The sequence below is a fragment of the Leptonychotes weddellii genome, chromosome 5 (genome assembly GCF_054177405.1).
Source record: "Leptonychotes weddellii isolate Sample4059 chromosome 5, ASM5417740v2, whole genome shotgun sequence".
Taxonomy (NCBI): Eukaryota; Metazoa; Chordata; class Mammalia; order Carnivora; family Phocidae; genus Leptonychotes; species Leptonychotes weddellii.
This window is the reverse complement of record NC_138373.1, coordinates 35,676,004-35,698,747: the sequence shown is the minus strand read 5'-3', so window position 1 is coordinate 35,698,747 and position 22,744 is coordinate 35,676,004. Positions and strand designations below refer to the sequence as shown.

The 22,744-nt window shown below is 55.7% G+C and overlaps 1 protein-coding gene across 2 annotated transcripts in view; it reads right to left on the bottom strand.

Annotated features, from left to right (window-relative positions):
* Positions 1–22,744, bottom strand: part of AXIN1 (axin 1) — a 55,431-nt gene that overhangs the window by 6,127 nt on the left and 26,560 nt on the right. For both annotated transcript variants that reach the window (XM_081820443.1, XM_081820444.1), the window contains exons 3-7: positions 12,902–13,042; positions 11,046–11,142; positions 7,290–7,427; positions 2,171–2,700; positions 1,260–1,430 (exon numbers count right to left, since the gene is read on the bottom strand). In XM_081820443.1, coding sequence (XP_081676569.1) covers positions 1,260–1,430; positions 2,171–2,700; positions 7,290–7,427; positions 11,046–11,142; positions 12,902–13,042 — 1,077 coding nt within the window. The remainder of the gene's footprint in view (positions 1–1,259; positions 1,431–2,170; positions 2,701–7,289; positions 7,428–11,045; positions 11,143–12,901; positions 13,043–22,744) is intronic.

Below are 22,744 nucleotides of genomic sequence, written 5' to 3'. Positions count from 1 at the left end.
CCCACCCCCAGCCTCCTCTCCCCATCTCCCCACCCCCATTCCCTGTCCCCCATACCTCCTGGCCCCACCAGGTCCTCCCTCTCCCTGCCCCCCAACTCGAGAGAGACCAAAGGAACCTCAAGGGGATACTGAAACACCGTCATTTAATAAATAACGGCTTGTCCTAACAGCAAGCACCTTCCAACCTGAGACTGTTTCCAGATGTGCCTTTTACTCTTCAACCACAGAAGCCCTCCGTTCGGGGAGGGAGGAGTGGCCAGGACAGAGCCATTCCTTGTGAAAACCCCAAAAAGAAAGAAATCTAGAGAAACCAACAATCCACCCCACCCCAACCAGAACAAGAGAGGGGCTCTGGAGAGACCCCTCACCCAGGACAGGTTTTGTGACTTTGCTTGTCCCCAGGGCCATGTGGAGACCAGACTAGGGGACCCAGACACGGGGATCCAGAGGCAGGCAGCGCCACCCCGTCTCACCACTCAGGACGCCCCCCCTGCCCCCCCACATACTCCACCCTCCCCAACCACGTCCAAGATGGAGGATCAGTCAAGTCTGAGACTGAGAAGTAGGGGAAGCCCACCCACCACGCAGCAGATGCCACGAGCCCCAGGGCCCAGGCAGGGGCTCTGGGAGTGATGTGATGTGTCCGCAGGCCAGGGGTGTGTCTGAGCCAGCCCCAGTCCCCCACGTGGGGCAGCAGTGGCTTATCTGCAGGTCTGGCTCCACGCTGTCCAGAGCCGCCTCTGGCCCTACGGGGGCCACACGGAGCTCAGAGGGATGCAGACGCCACAGACGGCCAGGGGCACGACCCGCTGCAAACACAGACGGCTTCTCCTGGGGGCTCTGTCTGGGGTGATGGGCAGGTACCAGCCTAACTTCCCCAGGAACTTAGGTCACTGTCACACGGAGGCGTCACCACCCCAGAAATAACCTCATGAGAGCAGCCGTGTGGCAGCAGGGCCCCTCCGTGGCAGGTGGGGTGCAGCAGGAGCTCAGACAGAGGCACGGTGACTCGAGATTGATCTCACCAGCAGGCACTCCTGCCCAGGACACTGAGGCAGCGCCAGGGTCCACAGGGGGCGGGGCAGGCGTCAGCAAGCTCACACGGCCACAGAGATCTTGCTCCCTCTGTATGTGCCACATGAGGAGACCGTGGGTGGCCAGGCCACCACTTCAAGGGCACTGGCAGCTGCAGGCCGGAGGCTCGTCAGGCTAGCTCTCCACACTGGTGTCCCCGCCCCAGGACACTGGGCGCTTCTTACCCGTGGCCGGCCTTGCGGTGCCTGCTGATCTCCTTCTCCCCTTCAATAATCCACTGCATGATCTTCTGGTTCTTCTCCGTGTCTTCCGACGGGCCTGGCACCTCAGTCCCGGCACTCTTCCCCAACTCAGCCTTCTTAGCATTTCTCCTGGAGGCAGTACCAGCCTTCCCGCTGCAAAAACAAGAGCTGGGGGTCACCTGCTGACGTGACCTGGCCTGACACCGGGCAGCTGTGACAATGCTGGGGGGCTGCCAGGGGTTTGTTTGGTGGGATGTGGAGGAAGGTGTCCGGACAGCACCAGCTGGGAGGGCTAGAGCACCTGTCCTTCACCCACCTGGTGGTGGCAGCCCCAGGACCCAGTCACTCCTTGCCCAGACGCCTCCCTCTGAAACAGGTGCATCTTTACCTAAGCACCCTTCAAGGCTGGAGCCCTGGGCGGCCCAGCACGTGGTGCGTGGTGCCCGGACTCTGCAGCTGACTGTGGCTGAATAACTTTGATTTTTTTGAATTATTTTTCTAAAGATCTGAGAGAGAGCTAGCACAAGATAGCACAGCACACAAGTGAGGGGAAGAGCAGATGCAAAGGGAGAGACAGAGGGAGAAAGGCAGACTCCCCGCTAAGTGCGGTGCCCGGACACAGGCCTTGATCTCAGGACCCTGAGATATGACCTGAGCCAAAGCCAAGTCAATGCTCGACCGGCTGAGCCACCCAGGCGCCCCTCATGGCTAAATGACTTTTACAGGGGAATCCTGGCCTAGAAAGCCACCAGGACAGAATCCACAGAAGATGCAGCTTCTCACTGTGACCTTCCTCCCCGGGAAGACACACGTGGCCCTCATGGACACAGGCTCGGAGACAAAGGAACCACAGCCCCGATCCCAAAGCAAGGCTCAGGCCGCCAGACACTCACCTGTAGGCCAGGCTGTCACTGGCGCTGGGGGCGGCGCCCACACTCTCTGAGTGGCCGCGGGGCTTGGATGCGTGGCCGTGCAGCTCCGGGCCCCAAGCGAAGCCGCCCTGCACCCGGCGGGCAGCCTCCGCGTCCGCCTGCTCCTTGGGCCTGGCCGCACTGTGGTGGCCGTGGTGGTGGCTGTGCCTGTGGAGGTGCGGGCCAGCCGCGTCCAGCTTTGTCCCTGACTTGGGCGCGTGCTTACCGTGCCCAGAGGGCATGCCCCCCAGCACCCCCACGATCTTGGGCACGTGCACACTGTCGGGGGAACGGTGGCCAGGCCCTGGTGACTGACAGCCAGGCGTCCTCATGACCCGCTGCACGTGCTCATCCAGGATGCTCTCAGGGTTCTCCTCGTGCGCATCCCGCAGTCCCATGCAGCCCACGTCTGCATAGCGGGGCGGGAAGTGGTGCCAGGCAGGAGCCAAAGGCAGCTTATGACTGGCCCCCAGGGGGCCAGAGGGCATGTCACCATCCTCGCCTTCTTCCTCCTGCAGGACAAGACCACGGGTCAGCGTCTGACACTGGTTGTGTCACGAAAATCTCACATTTGGGGTCACAAAGACGGACGCCTGGCAGCACTGTCCTGGGGGCCCTGAGCCCCGAGCCCAGGATGAGGCGGGGCCAGGTGAGGCACCCGACATACCGCTTTCTTGACTCAAGAGTGACGAGAGGGCCCCCCGTCCCGACCCAGCCGCAAGCGCTGGGCTCTGGAATACGGAGCTGTGCCCACCGGAGAACTCGCACTCGTGCGACCTCGCACACACGCACATGACCACCGTGCACCAGCAGGCCCAGGGTCACTACGTCAGCCTACATCCTGCCCACTGAGAAACCTCCATACTGAGTTTCCTTTCACATTTCTCAGTAAAGGTATTTTTACCTTTTCAACTGATTTTCCTATTCCTCAATTTTTTTTTTTTTTTAAAGATTTTATTTTATTTGCGAGAGAGAGAATGAGAGACAGAGAGCATGAGAGGGAGGAGGGTCAGAGGGAGAAGCAGACTCTCCACTGAGCACGGAGCCCAATGCGGGACTCGATCCCGGGACTCCAGGATCATGACCTGAGCCAAAGGCAGTCGCTTAACCGACCGAGCCACCCAGGCGCCCTATTCCTCAATTTTTAAAAATTTTTAAAAAAATTTTTAGACTTTTGTCATCTCCACCCCCAATGTGGGGCTCGAACCCACAACCCGAGACCAAGAGTCGTACGCTCCTCTGGCTGAGCCGGCCGGGCGCCCCTCCTATTTCTCAATTTTATTGCCGTATTTTCCATTATATTTCCAAACGGAATATTGCCCTTGTATAGAAGAGCTCTTGTTTTCTGCTTAATTATCTTGCTCTGTGTTTCTTAGTAAATTCTCACACTGAACTAGCTGAATTTCATTTGTCTGACAGTCCACAGAACCACATCTGTAAACATAATCAGTTGGTCAGTCTGATTCCAAAAGATACATCTCATGTTGATTTTCTCATTTCACTGAACTGTGCAAACCAGAACAATGTTGAGTAAATTTGGTAATAACCAAAAAGGACGGGATAGATACCCCTGCAGTCTACTATAAACAAACCTCAAAAACTTCGCCACTAAACTTCTCACTTAATAGGAAAGTATCTAAACGTCACTAGCACGGGTGGTCAGCTGCAGACACGTCAGCCCTGCTCAGGGCGGAGGTGGCGCTGAGAAGGACAGAGGGACGGGCACATGGTGGGGTGGACAGTGCATGTGCCCCTCACGGGCTCACCCTGGGACCCTGGGCTCCCGCACCCCACCCCATGTCCCCATCCTGACCCCTCTGGCATACCCTCCCCAGGGCACTGAAAGTGACCCCCAAAGGCAGCAGTGAGCAAGGGGGGGCTCTCTCCATCCCCAGGGGGTGCGAGCTGGCGACACCCTGGACCGAGATCCAGTCTGTCTCAGCGGCTCTGCGTATAGAGGAAATCAATTTTAGGGTTTTGAAATGTTATAGGCTTAACTGAATTGTCTAGCTAATAGTTTTCACTTTCTTCTTTGTTCTTATTTTCCAAATTTTACAATAAAAATAAGTTATTTTTTCAAAGATTTATTAATTTATTTGAGAGAGCGAGCACGCACACGCAGTTGGAAGAGGCAGAGGGAGATAATCTTGAAGCAGGCTCCCCACTGAGTGCAGAGCCTGATGTGGGGCTCGATCCCACAACCCTGAGATTGTGACTTGAGCTGAAACCAAGAGGCAGATGCTGAACTGATTGAGCCACCCAGGTGTCCCCAAAAAATAAGTTATTTTAAAATGTGTAGTTCTTCTTCTTCTTAAGATTTTATTTATTTGAAAGAGAGAGACACAGCGAGAGAGGGAACACAAGCAGGGGGACTGGGAGAGGGAGAAGCAGGCTTCCCGAGCAGGGAGCCCGATGTGGGGCTTGATCCCAGGACCCTGGGATCATGACCTGAGCGGAAGGCAGACGCTTAACGACTGAGCCACTCAGGCTCCCCTGTAGTTATTCTTAAAAAAGACTAATTTATGGCATATTTATATAGGATACAAAATCATACAAGATCGGGAGTCTCACGTCCGTGTGGATTCCCTGTACGCAGGTAATTAAATCTGATTTTCTCCTGGGTTTCTGCGTTGAAACACAAAGGATGAGAGACGAGACTTCACTGTCAGTGGTGGGGCCGTGAGGGGCGCCTGTGGGAACAACGTGGCTGCAGCGGCTGAGCCCGGCACCCCTGGCCAGAGGCCGCCGCAGGCCCTGCACAGGGCCGCACACCTGAGCTGAGGCCATGTGCCCGCCCATTAGTTGCTGAATTGACAGGCCAGAAACACAGGGGCTGTTGGTTTGAACATGTTCTGTGAGGTCACAGAGCACCGTGTAGTCCTTGTGCCCAGGTGCAGCCCCTCTGTGAGTGAGGGCTCCTGCTGGATCCGGGCACAACCGCCCAGACCCGCTAGGGATGCCCCGGAGAAGAGGAGACTACGACTCCGCCTTGTACCTACAGCTAAGCTGCATCTAAAATGCCTGCCGGGTACGCTGACCTGCCAGGACCACACGCACAGAGCCGCTGAGCCAAGACTGAAAACTCGGCCCAAGTATAAATACTCGATCCTACAGCAAAAGGTGAACTCTTCCTCCCAAGCTCATTTCACAAAACGTCACGTACTCTTGTTTCATGAGCTGTTTGAGAGCTGCTGACTAAGGCTCGCAGAGGGCAGCCTCACCCAGACGGGGCTCAGCGTGCTGGCTTTGTCGCCCACTACAACATGCCATGCTTCCCGCCACTCTGCTCCTGACAACCCCCGTCACTCACTAAGGCCTCCAGGGGGACCCCGAGGAAGAGGTGGCCTCGCTGGAACCCAGCATGTCAGCTCACGCAGACCCTCGGGCCGGCACCTGCGCTGTGGGGCCCTGGTCTCTGTGAGGGAGGGAGCACAAGACACTGGCCACGCTCACGTACATGTCCCTGCACAGTGCTTGAAAATGTGTGCACGCAGACTCCCTCCCGGAGAGCACCGCCCTCAGCCCGACTGCCTCAGCGACCACACCCGCCTTCCTGGTACCCACCACCAACCCCAGGTTCTGAGAAGCTATGTGAAATCTGAAACGTGTGTGGAGGGGGCAGGCCCCTTGTTTCAAAGTTGGGTGTCACATGAGGGAGGTCCAGAAACCCGGAGGGCAGCTGCAGGGCACAGCCGTGGAACCCACCGAGCATGGCCGTGGGCCGTGGCCCAGGACCACCCTCACAGCAGCGTCTCCAGACGTCGGATGCACACGACCCAGCTGGGAGCATGCGAAGTGGAAGACGGCAGGCCCCTGCTGAGGGGTTCTGACAAGGGTCTGCGGAGGGCTCAGGGGTGTACTGTAAATACAAACGTCAGGTAGAGAAATACCTCCTTTAAGCACCATCACATTTTTGAGTTTAAGGTGCTGGGCATAAAATATTGAGAAAAGAACGGAAGACACCCAAGTGGTGGTGACCATTTTTTCTTTTCTCTTTCTCTTAAACTCTACCCTCAACATGGGGCTCAAACTCATGACCCTGAGATCGAGTCGCACGCTCTACCTGAGCTAGTCGGGCGCCCCCACTTTTAATGTCCGCAGGGAACTCCACGTGCTAAGAGAAAAGCAGAGGCCTGACTCCAGGGACTCAGAGGCCTGCGGCTCCAGGAGGACAGGCTGCAATGGCCTCGAGGAGAAACAACCTCGTAAGGTGTGGGGAGCCGGGGAGGGCCTCACTCGAGGGGCTTGCTTGTCATCAATGTCTCAGCACAAAGCCCGTGAACGTATGTGGAAGTGAATCTTGCAGGATGACACGCAGGGACAACAAAAGCAAAGTGTCTCTTTGGCAGTTATAGGCAGAAAAGGTTTAAAGCAAATAAATTATCAATCATACTAAATTTCCCTAGTATCCAGCACTCTATCAAGGAAGGTCACAGGTCAGAGAACAAGATACCCAGAAGTCTATGTCCGAAACTAAAGCCTTTCTGCGTTCTGAGATGACAAGTGGGAGCTACCAGCCCTTCCTGCCAAGTACACGCTCCGCTCTGCACATGCACGTGGCACGGAACCGGGCCGTGTCCACGACGGGCCTCCATCTATCAGCACTCAGGGAAATTCTCAGTTCCACACCCTGAGGGGGCCTAGGGGACACGGAGATGTGGCCAGCAAGGCAGATGGGAGGACCAGCCCTTAGAGCCTGCAGCAGTGAGGGGAAGGGAGCGGGAAGGGGCCAGGACCTGAGAGCCCGCCTCTGAACCATCTTCCCATAATGTGGTCAAGGAACCCCAGCCCCGCACAGGGCCAAGGAGCTGCTGCTGAGCGCCTATGGGTTGCTCCAGGCCTTGGCTTGGCAACCCCCGACCATGGGCACCTGCCCCCCAGGAGACATGAAGGCCAGGCATGCACAGTGGGGGCTTCAGAGGGGCAGGCGTCCCAGGAGAGCAGCCAGACCCCAGGATAGGGTCAGGGTGTGTCAGGAGCCAGCACGCTGGGAGAGCCGGGAAGGGGCTCCTTGGGGCCTGAAGCTGTCTCAACCCAACCGCAAGAAGATAATTCAGGAACGGAGATGTGGTGTGGCCTTCCCCAGGGGGCGCCCACTCACCATCCGGACGCGTTTCAGCCGCTCCTCCAGCTTCTCCTCGGCCTCCCGTGTCCGCTGGATGGCCTCAAGGCGGTGGATGAGCTCCGCGGCGAACTTCTGGGGCTCCACACGGATTTCCTTTGGCATTCGGTAAGTGCGCTACAAGGAGACACCGCTGATTAGCCAGCCACGTGCAGCTTTCAACGGCCACCCCCATGCCAAGATGGCAGCTGAGCTCTTTCTGGGTGACAAGAAATAGCCTATGAAATCTGCACTTTCTCTTCAAGCAAGTGTTCGCGTTTTCTCCCTTTCGCTTGGTGTCCACCTCCTCGCTACCCACTTTCCTTGTTGGACTGAAGCTGTCCTTCACCCAGCCCTGACCGAGGAGGACAAACAGAGCTCTAGCAATGCTTCCCCAGCCTCGTGAGCAGAGAACTGGAGGTCTAGAGCAGACAGGAGCCGGGTTGGGTCTGGTTAGGTCATCAGGGCAGCGGTTGGCAGGGCCCCAGCTAGTAGGAGGTTCTGGTGTCCTAAGCCCAGGTGTGCCCTTCACCTCGGCGCCCCCCTAGCCTAGCCCAGAGAAGGGCCTCTAACACGACTGGCCAGGCCAATCCCCAGTGAGGCCTGATCAGAGGGAAGGGAGAGCTGCAAGGACCATGCAGGAGGGAGAAGCCAAGTCCAGGAGCCCCAGGGGAGAGACGGCCCGCGACCGTCCTGCACAGCACAGAGAACTGCTGTGCACCCTTTGGCCAGATTCCCTAACCGCTGCTACCTGCCAGTTACTGTCATTCCCTCCCACACACACGGACACACACAGGCATTTTCTTGACCGTCCAGTGGTGCCTAACGCCGGACAGGAGTTTGTCCTGGAGGCGAGGAGGCGAGACCCAAGAGGAAGGGGCAGCTGGGGGTGTCCAGTGTTCCCAGAAGAGCCTGGGCAGTGGGGACCAGCCAAGTGGCTGAGGCTCTGAAGGAATCTTCCTGGACAGGACTTTCAGACGGACAAGAGAGGCCTAGAGGCCAGTGGGGTCGGCCGGGGAGTGCTGGCTTCTCTGGGTACCGCGCCGAGCAGAGAATGCCACCGGGACCCACACAGGACTGAGGGCTGAAGGCCAGACGTCCAGATGGCAAGAGCTTCGCAGTCCTGACCACATGACGTGACACGCAGGCCACGGGCAGAGAGAAAAGTCCTGACAAGACCGAACCACACGCACGTGAAGTGACACCGGCGAGAGGACACGTGGGAGGCTCAGCCCTGCGGCAGATGCACACCCCCAAGCCCGTGTGTTCTGGAAAAGAGCCTCTAGGCTGCACAATTATGCTTCTGAAAGTAGCAACCTGCCGGAAGTTACAAAGACCAGATCTGTACAAACCAACCTTCCAGCTGGGGAGGAACAAAACAGTCACAAAGGAAAAAGTTTCAGTCATTAGAACCGGGACCTCCTGGGGCGTGAAAACGGCCCCTCCCTCAGCCATAAGGAGCAGACATCTCGCCCCTGGATGGTCAGCACCGGCTGGCGCCCTTGTGGCCCTGACACACAGCCCCTCAGCCTGGCCCGGGAGCCCCTGCAAGTCACGCAGCGCAGTGAAGGCACGAGGGGCAGCCGTGGGCCGTGCGGGTCTGGCACGCACTTCCTGGGCCCGCCTCCGCCAATGACAAAAGGAACGTGTGCAGGACCCTGGAGCAGGCCGGCGTCACCCGCAATCACGGCCCTCCAGAACCTCTGTGAAGATGAGGACCGCTGTTTGCTGGTTTGTTAGGTAAGAAACATTACCCCTGAAAATAAAAGGGAGTTATTTTACCAAGAAAAATGGCTTTGTTCAGAAAAACAAAGAACTGCAACTGAAAACAAGCAATGTATGGCAAAAATCATAGACTGCTCCCTCAAACAAAGGAAAGGACGATATTTTACAGAGAAGGGGGAGGAAGCTGGGGGGCTGCTGTGAAGGCAAGTCCGCTGGAGAGAAGCAAGCGTCCAGGGTGATGGCGGCTGGGCAGAAAAGTTGCAGGAACACGCAAAGCACTATTCCCGCACCCTGTGGGTCAGCTCCCTCCGTGATGTGCCATCAGCAGGAATCTGTTGGCAGGTGTCCCACACAGGAGGGCTTTCTGATGCAGGCACCCCAGACCCTAAGGCCACGCGGGCCCCACACTGCTTCTCTCCCTCCCCCACCGAGGCCTGCGGTGCTCAGCTGGGCTGCTTCTCCGCACTCCTGCGTCCCTGCACTTCCACGACCCTGTCATGTCTGACAATCTGAAGCCAGTTCTCGTGCAGGTGGCCCTCAACGTGGGCTGTGTCCTGGTGACATCCCCCACAAGAGGCCCCTAGGGGCGCCAGGCCCTCCTCACTGTCCTCACAGGGGCAGCATCCGTCTGTCCCACCACAGAAAGTCGCTTCTTCCCGCTGTGAGCAAATACTTCCTGAGGGACCATCTGGGATGATGTCAGTGTCCTGTCCCTCAGCACACTCTACTTGTTCCTTTCGCCAGCAGAGATGCACAGATTTCTCCTGCACCACCACAGACTCTGACGCTCCAGCGGAGCCTGGGGGAGGGAGCACCTCCACGCGGCTCCTGTGTCCGCTCACTCCCTTCCTTTCAGGGACATGGGATACCTTCTGCTTCCCCTGCCCAGACCCAGTTCTGAGTTTCAGCGTCCGCAGAGCACAGGTGGGGGACGCAGGCCGCACCACACAGTGAGGCAAAGGCATGGGCAGGCACCTGCCTGGGCTCAGGCCCAGGCGGCTCCAGACAACACAAGCCACCCTGGCAGGCGTGCCCTGAGAGGGAGGCCCAAGAGGTCACTGGCAGCGTGCACACACTCCCCACAGCGTCTTCCGCTCCTCCCTGAGCAGACACTGTCAGTGCCTATGTAGGCCAAATCTGGGCCATGCCCAGGGTGGGCTGGGAGGTGACAAAATGCTGGCCCACCCTTTCCTCAGAAGTAAGAACACACCCACATCCTTTCTTCTCAACCATCAACCACCACTTTTCTCATTTGGGAATTGAAGTATCTGGAGAAGCTAGAAGACTCTAACTGAGGAGCCCTGACCATGGACAGGTGTGCAGCGATCCCACACAGAAACTGCTGACGGGAGCTCACAGGCACCCACGGGCTGGAGACTCCTGAGAGCTTTCCTTCTCTCCCTGAGAAGGGTCTCCCGTTCAGTCAGTGGGCCGAATAAGGAAAGCTACCCCTCCCTTCACCCACACAGAAGCTGCGCAAGTGGAGACAGGCTGCCCGGCCTGCTCCGTGCGGCCCCCAGCGCCCATAGTCGGGGCCACCAATCCCCTCACTGTTTTCACACTATGAGGCAAAGCAGAAGAAAGCCCTCCCAGGAACCTGGCGCCGGGGTCGCTACGTGTCGACGACGGAGCCAGTCAGGAGGCCCGTGCGGGGGCCGGGCCCGGGCATGAAGCCAGTGATGGGCTGAGAGCTGCTCTCCCACCTCAAGGAGAAGCACTTCACTTGACAGGATGCGTGAAGACTTCCCGGCAGGTGCTGTGTCAGGCCCTCCCTGGTCCTGTGGGGGACTGTGTGGCTACACCTACAAGCCGCCCATGCTGCCCCCTCCAGCCTGCGGGGTGTGACCGTGTGGGGCCACATGCTGAACCTGGACGTGAGCTGAGCTCACAAGAAGCCAGGCAAGCGCCTTTCCCACTGCCCAGTGCCACGGCGGCCAGGCGGGGTAGGGAGAAGGGTTGGGTATGGTCCAAGAGGACTGGGGAGCCCCGACCTCCCTGACGGGAAGGGGACGGCTATGCAGCCGAACTTACAGGAATGTGAGGTAGAGGCACCCGCCCGTTGACCTGGACGCTCTCCTGCATCTCCCGGCGGTGCTGCTTGCGGATCCTGTACGGTGGGATTCCATCCCTGTCCAGAAGAAGGAGAGCCTAGTGTGAGGGCAAACAGAACAGCTCAACGAAACTTTGCTGTGCTGGTTCTACCTGGAGTAGAGCAGCATGGCCCGCTTTCTACGCCTTCATAGCTAAGAATGGTTTTTCCATTTTTTTTTTTAAGATTTATTTATTTAGGGGCGCCTGGGGGGCTCAGTTGTTAAGCGTCTGCCTTCGGCTCAGGTCATGATCCCAGGGTCCTGGGATCGAGCCCCATATCGGGCTCCCTGCTCGGCGGGAAGCCTGCTTCTCCCTCCCCCACTCCCCCTGCTTGTGTTCCCTCTCTCGCTGTCTCTCTGTCAAATAAATAAATAAAATCTTTAAAAAAAAAACTTAAGTTCTTTCCTTTAGCGAATATATGTCCTTTTCTTAGAAAGAATTAAGACTTTTCAAGAAAAAATGTGCTGGCAAATTTTCATTGTAGTAGCCGGTTCCGGGAAGAGAGAAAACCAAATGCTACAAATGCCCAATCCGAAGCCATCAACTGCTCATGGGGGTCGTGGCAGGTACTGCTGAAACCATGGTCATTTCAAGGAAGAAGCTGCTATACACACGTCAACATTTTATCTTAAAGGTTTGACACAAAGGAGAAGGAAATGATGGGGACAGACGTGTCTCGCGATGTCACCACCATGTGGTCCCCACAGAGGAGAAGACGAGGTGCCCCGATGCGCAGCGACTCGGGGCTGGCTGGTGTGGCCCAGGAACGGCCCATGCTGGCTGGATTGCACAGCACGAGGCAGGGTCAGAGGAACACGTGGACACAAGCACAGAAGAGCACACACTCTGAAAACGCTACAGGGAGTGGGAGCACAGTTTTAAGAGCTGTTCCCTGCAGAAAGACAGGTTCAGGAAGAAACAAGGGGCTGGCTGGCGAAGAGACGCCGGGCAGCCAGCTGAGAGCTACTGCCGCCACCCGCTGCGGTCTCACACCTGCTCACTGTCCCCGCCAAAGGCTTCTCTGGCCCTGACAGTGGCGGGCAGCGCCTGGGCTTCGGCCCCCAGCCCCCAGCCCCCGTCTTGGCCAGGGACCTCCCATCAGTGGCAGTCAGGTGACTGAAAGTGGGGTAAATCTGACGTTCATGGGCAGTCACGACCCCAAATGCCCTTGGCAGGCTGGTCGGGCCACGCTCTGATATAACCACAGAGTGTTTTACACCATCAAACTTCTGGTGCATTTGGGTCCCAAAAACCACCTGCCAAAAAGCAAAGCCAAGTGTCAGAAAGTAAGTACTTTCCCGCAAAGGGAAGGCCTCCCTGGAGAGGACAATGGAAGGATAAGGTCCACTGTGACCCCTGAGGGACGCTGAGGTTCCAGGGGGCTCTGGACGGTCGCCGAGGCCTCTCGGACACGAGCAGCCCCAGCAGCTATCCCTGAGTCCTCCAGGCACCGGGGCCAGCACAGAACCAGCCATACCAGCTCCCGTCCGGCTCCTGTCGTCCCGTGGCCTACGCAGAGTATGTGATAGAGACTAGATCTGGAACAATGACAGCAGGGCCCTGACAAAGAGGGACCCCAGCACAGCAAGCATTCTTGGCGCCACCACCTGCCCCCCAACGGTTTTCCCTCTTTCAAAGGTCCCAGGAGAGAAGCCTACGGCAAAGTCAGGATGTGTCATGATACTTCGGGCAGTGCAGCCTGTCTGTGCATCAGCTGGGGGGGCCGCACAACGTTTCCTAGGAAGACAGGCCCCGCTGGGACCGGCACAGGACGCGGCCGAGGGGCGGGCACTCACACGCTGCTGTCGGTGAGGGACAGGCTGTCAGCGTCGCTGGACAGGCTCTGCTGCTCACTGTCGTTGGCGCTGGTGGCCGGGGCGAGAGCGTAGCCAGAGCTGACATAGTAGGGGTTGACAGGCTCCCGCCAGGACCCACACCTGTGAACAGAGAGCAGAGGTCAGCAGCAGCCCAGCAACACGTGGCGCTCACCCCCTTCCCCGAGTCACCTGGACGCCCTGGCTCCGGAACCGCACACGCAAACCCTCCAGAGGAGACGGCACAAGGGGCCGGTGTCCGTCCTGCCTCCGCCCACTGCTCTTCCCAGACGTCTCTCCAGACCTTCCCTGTGCATTTACACAGATGCCTCGGTGAGCACACAGACCGTCATCTGTATGTGCGTTTTTACGCACCCAACTAAAACGGGACCCTCGTGGGGCGCCTGGGTGGCTCAGTCGTTAAGCGTCTGCCTTCGGCTCAGGTCATGATCCCAGGGTCCTGGGATTGAGTCCCACATCGGGCTTCCCGCTCTGCGGGAAGCCTGCTTCTCCCTCTCCCACTCCCCCTGCTTGTGTTCCTGCTCTCGCTATGTCTCTCTCTGTTAAATAAATAAAATCTTTAAAAAAAAAAAAAAAAACGGGACCCTCGTGCACACGTCCGAGAACCGTCATAGGACGGGACGTGCAAGACAGGAGGGAAGGGACACCTCACGCTGCCTTCTCATCACTTCCTTCACCTTCAGGGCAGATTCGCCAGAACGTGCCGCTGGGTTTCAGTCTGCGTCTCCCCGAGAGGTGACAGGGCAGCCGTTTACACATCATTTACACCCTGTTCTCTGTCCGTTACCTGCTCACACCTTTCGTCCATTTTCCACCGGGATGTTCAGGAATCTCCCAAAGCCTTTAAATATTCTTACTACTAACTTCCAGTTACACATGCGAAAAATACTTTCTCCCTAAATGTCACTTTTCTAACTTTGTTTAGATTGATTTTGGTCACACAAAGGTTTTCATTTCTATGAAATCAGACTTACCAATCTTTTCCTTCATAGATTTTTTGTATCTTAGTAGGCAGGCCTTCCTCATTCCAACATTAAAAATATATTCTTTTATTTTTCCTCAAATGCTCCAATAGTTCGTTTCTTTTTAAATTTCAAACTTTACCTAAAATGGTGGGTATATAATCTACCTCATTCCCTTGCATCAAAATGGAGAGCCGGTTGTTAGCACCAAATACTGAATAATCTACCTTATTCTGAGTAACTTTCAACGCCAGTCCTCGTCATCCCTCCATGGGCCTCTTCCTGGAGGCTGCGCTCTTCTCCTGTCTAGGCGCCTCCCCCACCCCCCACGGCCATGTAACCGCAGCGCGATCCGACCCCTCCTCCTCCCCCAAACTCTGTCCTCCTAAAGCGAAATACAGATCTTAGGCCAAGTGACAAACGACAGCAAGGTTCTCTGACAGCTCCAGCACGACAGGGGCCCGTCGAGCCCTCCTGGTGGCTGGGGTACCCATGTCGAGCGCTCAGTGATTTGTACACAAGGCCGGGGACACAGTCCCACCTTGGGCTCTAGCCTCACTTCTGGTAACAGGACCGAACGCTTGTCACCCGCATGAACAACAGCCTGTGCCGAGTGCCGGGGGGACCTGGGATGAATCGGTGCAATCCTCAGACCCCAGAAGTCGTAACAACCATCACCGATCGACAGAACTTTCTGGAAGCCCCAATCCTAACCATGCACACACTCAGTGGAAAAGACGCTTGACAAGACCCGGAACCAGGTACCTCAGTATCCTGAACACCCATCACGCAGGATGTGCAGGACTGGGCTGGGCCAGGCACCGTGGCTGGAAGAGAGGCCCGACTGAGTGGGGCCAACTCTCCCGGGCGGTCTTGGCATCCACTGCCTCAGGAGGAGCAGTACCTGAGGCCACGAAAGCCAGAGGAGTACCAGGTGATCCTCCTACTGCAGCCAGGAGGCCACACGGGTGGCCAGCGACACAGCCACATAACTTACCCACCAGCTCCACGTCCCCGCACCAGAGAGGAGTAAGTCACTGCCCTACAGCACATCCGCTCTTCTGACCCACCCGCCGCAGACTGACCCCTCCTCGGAGGCCATGAACTGGTTCCAGCCGAATGACGGCCGAGCCAGGGCAGCGCACGTTCTTCGGAACAGGGTCCGCGCTTGCAGGAAGGGATGGGGACACGGACAGCAACGCAGACAGCCTGTCCCTGGCCCTGTTTATTTATACCTCCTCATCTAGGGTATATCTGACGTGAAGCAGACAAAATGATGGGAGCCTGCAACATCATAAAATTTTTTTATTTTTACTTTCTTTTTTAAAGTAAGCTCTAGGCCCAACATGGGGCTTGAACTCACGACCTGGAGATCAAGAGTCGCACACTCTACCAACTGAGCCAGCCAGGCACCCCTATCATAAAACATTATTTTTAAATGACACTGTTATTCCTCTTCTATACTTAAAAAAATAAAACCACCAATATTGTCACCACTCTAACCACTACTGAAATTCTCATCCCAGGCTAAGTGCTAAATAAACTTTTTTCGTTTCCCCGCTTCATTTAAAGAATATTAAACTTTGGTAACTTTCTGTAAATACCCATTTGGTCAAATGAGAAAAAAACCTTCAAATTAAAGGGAAAAAGGTAGCCTGGCACGGAAGGCCCAGCCCACAGAGCATGCTGGGGAGCGTGGTGGCCCTGGAGCTCTGCTCCCTGCAGGCACTGGCCTCTGCCCTTCCCCCACGCGGCAGGACCCACGTCCAGCAGGACTGTCTGGTCCCTCCCCAGACAGGGCCCCAGCGTGCCTTTCACATGGACAAACAGTCCATCTTTCGGGCTCCCAGCTGGCTAAGTTGGTGGAGCATGTGACTCTTGATCTCGGCGTGGTGAGTTCAAACTCCACACTGGGTACAGAGATTACTTAAATAAACAAAACTTAAGAAAATAAAAAGTCCATCTTTAAGGCAGAAACCAAGAAAAACACAATTTCTTAATTTTCTACAGCCTCCAGTATAGAGCAAACCCCACTATGTACATGAGCTCTAAGTTCAGATGACAACGGGGAGAGAAAAGAAAAAACCGGTTATCTGTTTACCTGGTTATCTGTTTACCTTTTTAACCTTCTAGACAGCAAAGCTGGCCCTTGGGACAAAGACTGAGTGCCCTGGGCCTTCGCTGCTGGCTGACACGACGAAGTTCTGGCCCGTGACCGGCGAGAGGAAATGCCAGTGGGGGAGACCGTGTCCCCACAAGACAGCCAGGCACCGGAGCACAGGCACGCACACACACGCGCGCGCACGTGCACAGCCAACATAGCCAATTTTCCAGGTGCTGCCGGTAGAGAAACTTCCGACTTCTCCGTACCTTTCAAAGTTCTCAGAGTAAAACCTCGATGGGATGGACACGAACATGCCCAACCGCGAACATGCCCTGCCTCTGCGTTGCCTTTCTCTTTGGTTGCTGTTTGCAGAACGTTGGGTTTCCTTCTTTTGACGTTTAATTTGATATATGTTATTTTTACCCTTGTGTGTCTTCTGTAAAACCCAGTCTTTTTAAGATCCAGCTGGACAATTTTTTTCTTCAAATTGCATCATCTGATCCTGCTGTGCTGGGTGTGATCACTGTCAGAGAGGGGGTTGTCCACCGTCTCGTCACTAGCTTTCTGTTTGTCCTCCTGTTCCACATTCTTTAGTTCTTTCTTGCCTTCTTTTGGGATAATTTTTATTTTCCATCTCCTCTAACAAAATAACCCTTTTACGATGCTTTCAGTGGTTCCCGTGAAGATCACAGCAGGTGCCCTGACATATCAAAGTCCCTCCCCCCCGGCAACACAAGGTCAGAATTAATTCCATTCACTTCACTCGCACACTCACGTGCTGTCGGTCTCCTGTGTTTTAACTCTAAACATCTTACACCCCACAGGACATTGTTAGTATGGTTTTGTCCTGTGGATGGTCACCTAGAGTTACCCGCATATGTGCATCAGGTAGTCTCCAGCTGACAGCTGGTTCTTTCTGTTTGAAGAACACTCTTAGCGGTCTCCTTCGGGAAGGGGCGGCTGCCGGCAGCTGGGGCTGTCTTCATCGCCTTCATTCTCCAGAGATGTTCTCTCTGGGTTGGAAACCTACTTCTATGGAACCCTTGGGCACGTCTGCTGGGAATGTAAAATGGGACAGCCGCTAAGGAACCAGACCCCAGTACGGCAGTTCCTAAACAACAGAACAGAATGACCATATGATCCAGCAACTCGACTGCATGGTATGTCTGCAGGAACGGAAAGCAGGGTCTGGAAGAGAGGCCTGTCCCCCTGGGCCCTGGGGAACATGGCCTGCTCCACAGAAGGCAGCGAGGCACCTGCCTGCGCACCGCCCCACGAGCTCTAAGGCTGGCTGACGGCGACTTTCCCACTGCTAGCGCCCAGGGCCAGAGCGCGTCCCAGTCCCCATCCCTCACAGGGTGCTGCGCCCTGACGCACCACGAACAAGGGCAGCAGGACCCCAACACGGACGCGACACCAGCTGCTAGCCCAAAGGACAAAGATCTGCTTCACTGTCCCAGCAGTCACGTTTAGAGCTCTTTTTCTTTTCTAAGACGGTCCCGTGTCTCCTGCCTCCTTTCACCTGGGCGGCTCCTCAGTCCTCACTCTCACCGACATGACGTTTCCAAGAGTCTAGGCCAAGTACTCTGCACAACAGTTCATGGTTTCCTCACTGTGACATTCACAGTGGGCATTTTTTGGCAGGACTGTCACAGAAATGATGCTCAGTCACCCCAAGAACATTGAGGTTGGTTGATCCCAATAGTGGTAGCAAACCAAGTGCCCGCCAACTTTTTCCACTCTATTATTTTTCTTTTGTCATTAATAGGTAATTTGTGGGGAGACACTCTGAGATTACATGCAAATTCTGTTACCACCCGATGATTTTCTAACCCCTTCATTCGGTTGTATTTCCTCGCTGGTATTCCACTGTAAGGAACACACTGGGGGCGCCCGGGTGGCTCAGTCAGCGAAGCGTCTGCCTCCGGCTCGGGTCATGGTCCCAGGCTCCTGGGATCGAGTCCCGCATTGGGCTCCCTGCTCAGAGGGGAGCTTGCTTCTCCCTCTCCCCTCTGTGCGCTCTCTCTCAAATAAATAAAATCTTTAAAAAAAAAAAAAAAGCAACATGTTCTCGCCACCTGCCTTTAGTTACATGTGTGTAGACTCGGACTGTTACTCCATCCAGTGGATTACAATACACTACTTTCTTTTCTGCTCATACCTGGCACTGCCCGTCAGCCTACGAACACTCCCTCGTTCTCTGGCACCCCCTGCCCCAGCCCTGAGAGTCTCACCAAGAAGGTGTCCATGAGCTGCATTATCTGGATCCCTGTGGTTTTCTCTTTCTCATTTTTTTAAATCATGTTGTCTTACGTCCCTGAGCACATGGTTACTTTTCATTCAGTATCTGGCTATTCTGGACAGAGGACCAGACACTGTGTGGAAATCCTTGTATCCGGGCAGCCCTAGGACGACACACTCTTCTCCAGAGCATATGCATTTGACATGGCAGGACGCTGGGGCACCAGGAACCCCGCCACCTTAACCCAGTGTCAGGAATGGAGAGCCGCTGCACTGGGCTGCAGACGCGTGGAGGGCCTGTGTTCTTCCAGACTGCACCTCCTCGGAGGGTGGGGCACCTCCCTCCTAGGCAGGCCCTGGCAGCTGGAGCCCAAGAGCCAGCCATGCCTTCCAGCTCACCCACCTGGGTTCCCTTCTCCCTGAATGGGGCCACTCCTTCCTGCCTGGTTAGTTCTGCATAGCCTTTTCTTTTTTTTTAAAGATTTTATTTATTTGAAGGGGGGCGGAGAGAGCACATGCGCAAGCTGGGAGAGGGAGAGGGACAAGCAGACTCCACGCTGAGCGCAGGGCCTGACGTGGGGCTCAATCTCAGGACCCTGAGATCCCGACCTGATCCGAAACCAAGAGTTGGACGCTCAACTGACCAAGCCACACAAGCACCCCACCTTCAATCAGATTTGCTTTTTTAAAGCTTTTATTTATTTATTTGACAGAGAGAGACACAGTGAGAGAGGGAACACAAGCAGGGGGAGTGGGAGAGGGAGAAGCAGGCTTCCCACCTAGCAGGGAGCCCGATGTGTGGCTCGATTCCAGGACCCTGGGATCACGACCTGAGACGAAGGCAAATGCTTAACGACTGAGCCACCCAGGTGCCCCTCAATCAGATTTTTTTTTAAATTCTCTCTCTCCCCACTCTCTGCTCCTCCCCGCTCCTCTCCCTCTCTCTAAAAAAATAAAGTAAATAAAAATAAAAAACAGTTCTCAACATTTCTAGCTCTTTTCAGCAGCAGGTTTGCCCTGAACCACCTGATTATCTGATATCAGAAGCATTGCTTCTCCACCTAGTGAGACCTCTTATCTCCTAGAAATCATCCGGATGAAAGAGTCAACTTGCACTCCACCCAGGCGAAATGTCGATTAGACCTCTCCATCTGCCCCACTACCTACAGCCTTAATCTGCGCCCTCGCCCCACAAGGACGCTCCTTTCAACCTCCTCAGTCAAGCATCCTTGAGTAAGAGTCTTGTGAGTTTTTACTCAGCAATTCAGGCACCTACTGCATTATCCTTCACGTTCTGTCCCTGGTTGTTCTGACACAAAGATCATGCCTTCCAGGGCTTAGCAGTAATTCCACTCAGCATTCCAGAAAAGCGCTCAGGTTTCTGTCCTGCAGCAGCTTTGCACACTCAGGTTGACAAGCTGGCCCCACCGGCCTCTCGCATTCACATCGGTCTGGAGGGAATGTCGGGGACCACACACCAACGTCCCCACACTGTCTTTCCTAAGCAATTCAGGTGGTCTCTGGTCAGCTGAGGTGACAGGTGGGCCTCATGGCTGACGGGTCAAGGAAGCCCCATGGGCTCCTTCTTTCCTCTGCTCTGTTTATTTTCTGCATCTGAAATGAATCATTGTTAACATGCCTGCTCTGACCCCCCCACTCCAGCTCTGATTCCTTGATTGTGTCCTCAGCAGTGCCTGGCACAGAGAAGTAAACCAGCCCCTTGTACCCAACCCCCACCTCCTGACCCTGACCTTGGCACTGTGCTCAGTGCCACAGATGCCATAAGCCCTGCCCCTGGCAAAGTCACTCCTATGTCCAGACTTGTCCCTTTGCAAGACCTACACCCTACTAGCTCAAGCCCTTGTATACTATGTACACAAGTGGATCAGGATAGGAGCTCTGTTGCCATAGAGACCGTAGCAGGTGTCCTTAGTGAGCAGAGTCTCAAGTCTGCTGATGCCCTGGCCCTCTCCTTCTGGGCGATTCTAGGACCTCGAGGCAGCCTGGCAGCATGCAGCCGGCAAACTACTGCTGCACACACCTGAATTCCCTGCGTGGATGTATTCTGAAGCCCGAAGACGACCGCGGTCACCTACGTATTTATCAGTTCTTATCTACCCACACTGACCATGAACATGTCAGGCCGTCCCCCGTCGGCGTGGAGTCCCCTCTGGGATGGTGCACAGAGCCCCGCTCACCATCTGCCCATCCCCGCAAACTGCCGGACAAATGGCTGCTCCTCGAAGGCCATTTCTTCCTGAGTCCACTGCACACCATCTGTGTGAAGGCTTCGGAGTCACCTCCTGTTCTTCTTGCTGCCCTGTAGAAACTTCCTTCTGGCTCATTCTCTAACGGACTCATCTGTTCAATCCATCCATGGGATTTTTTATTTTGGCTGTTGTAGATCATATTTCTTAAACCATCCTCTATGGTGGCCACTAGCTACACGTGCTATTTAAATGTCATCAAAATTACATGGATTAGAAGTGCAGTTCCTCGGGCACAGCGGCCGCGCTGCAGGGGCTCTTGCAGGGGTGCGACCGGGGCTGGGGAGCTGTGCAGCCAGCGTGGACCGGCACACGGCAAGGGCCCTGGAAGATCTCTCTGGCTGCCTGAGGTCACTACCTCACTGCTCCCTCTACTGTTGTCTGGAGAACCTGTCAGCGAGCTCTGAATGCCACGCTGGAGAGAGCTTACGTTTACAGGCTGTCCGACACCCCATGTCTGGAGCTTTGCCAAGGCTTACTCTGGCGTCTGCTTCCGGTGGCCCCCGCTCGCGTGTCTGGCCACCCATCGCTGCGGACTGGCCGCTGTTAGAACGTTTCCTGCGGGAGTCACTGTGGGTTTGGATGAAGTGCCTTCTGCCAGACGCCAGAACCACCCGCACCCAATCTGAAGCTGTGCTCCTGGGGTGACTCTGGCTCTGGGTCCCTGCTTCCGGGTCACCGGGCCCAGTGCAGAAGCACCCCTGGTCCGAGGCTGGGAGTGTGCCCCCAGCCCTGGGAGCTGACAAAGGAAAGCCCCAAATTTGACCTCGGAGAGATCCTCCCTCGTAGTTTGCTCATTGGATTTTCCTCTGTACGTTTAGTCTGGTCAGTTCTTGAACACATTTTTGATCCTAAGAAATGTTTACTTGTATAAAAGTGGAGAGAACAACGTATGAACCCAAGGCTCCAATCACTCACCTCCACGACGACCCCTTCACGACCAGCCTATCTCCCCCGGGCCTCGAACACCTCACCCACTCTTGCCGTCACTTAGAGGTAGACCCCAGGCGTGTGGCATGTACCTGGCCACCACAGCTGTTTCAGCAGAGGGCTGGTCAGGAGACCCCAGCCCCAAAAGCACCAAGTCCCGCCTTGGGTCAGGTAGGTAGGAAGAAGGGGCTGTGAGCACCTTCTCCCACGTGTCTTTCCTCAAACTCCTAAGATATAAGGAAAGCCAGAAGACCTCATCATTGTGCAAATAGTGGCCAATGCTGGCTTCGTCCTCTGTGTGCCCTGCTCACATCAAGACGCCCACGTGAGGGCAGCTCCAGCTTGGACCTGGGTCCTGATTAGCACTCTGCTCTGCCTAACCAGCATGTTCCTCCCCATTTTCTGCAGGACCTTCTGCTAGTCCTGTGGCCGTGCCGGAGGTCCTCGCCTGCAGAACCAGAGACAAGAGAAGTAGCATGCCTCTCAGGCCCACACGCACTGGCCAGCGGGAGCAAGTCAGGGCTTCACTCTAGACCACAGTGTCCTGCAACAACTCCAGGAGAGGCGTGGGGATTTGGTTTCTTCCCTACGTTTTTAAAAATTCTGTAGAAAACTAAAGAGTTACAGAATCTCTGGGAAGGAACAATAAAAACAAAGAGCAGAAAGGAGAGAGAGGAGTGAGCATTCGTGCCCTGCTCCAGCCCCTGGGCTCCCCTCTCCAGACAAGTGCACTCGTTGGTTCCCACAGTACATGACACGGTTGTCTGCTTACAGGTAAAATAGGTTACAATGGCGTGCTCGCCATACACAGCGGCTCAACATCCCCCTTCCCGAGACGAGGAGACGGAGGAGAGGCAAGTTAGATACTTCTGGTGCCGGGGCCTGTCATACGCTGATGAAAACACAGGCGGGAGGATGAGAAAGTCGGAAAGCAAAGCCCAGCCAGGCCCCTGACCTGGGACAACACCAGAGGGCCTCACCAAAGAGTTTGAGGAGAGTCTGATGCAGCCTCTCATATGAAGTAAAAGCAGGGGACAGAGTAAGGTGGGGTGGCCTGGCCTGGAAGACGGGAGACACAGGAGAGTGGGCCGCCAAAGCAGGCAGACCCGCGATTGGAGTCAGGGACAGTGTTCCCACTTTAAAGTGGTCATCTCTTGGGGGCGCCTGGGTGGCTCAGTCGGTTAAGCGACCGACTCTGGATGTCGGCTCCTGGATGTCGGCTCCGGGCATGATCTCAAGACCCTGAGATCCAGCCCGGCGCCAAGCCCTGCATTGGGCTCTGTGCTCAGCAGGGAGTCTG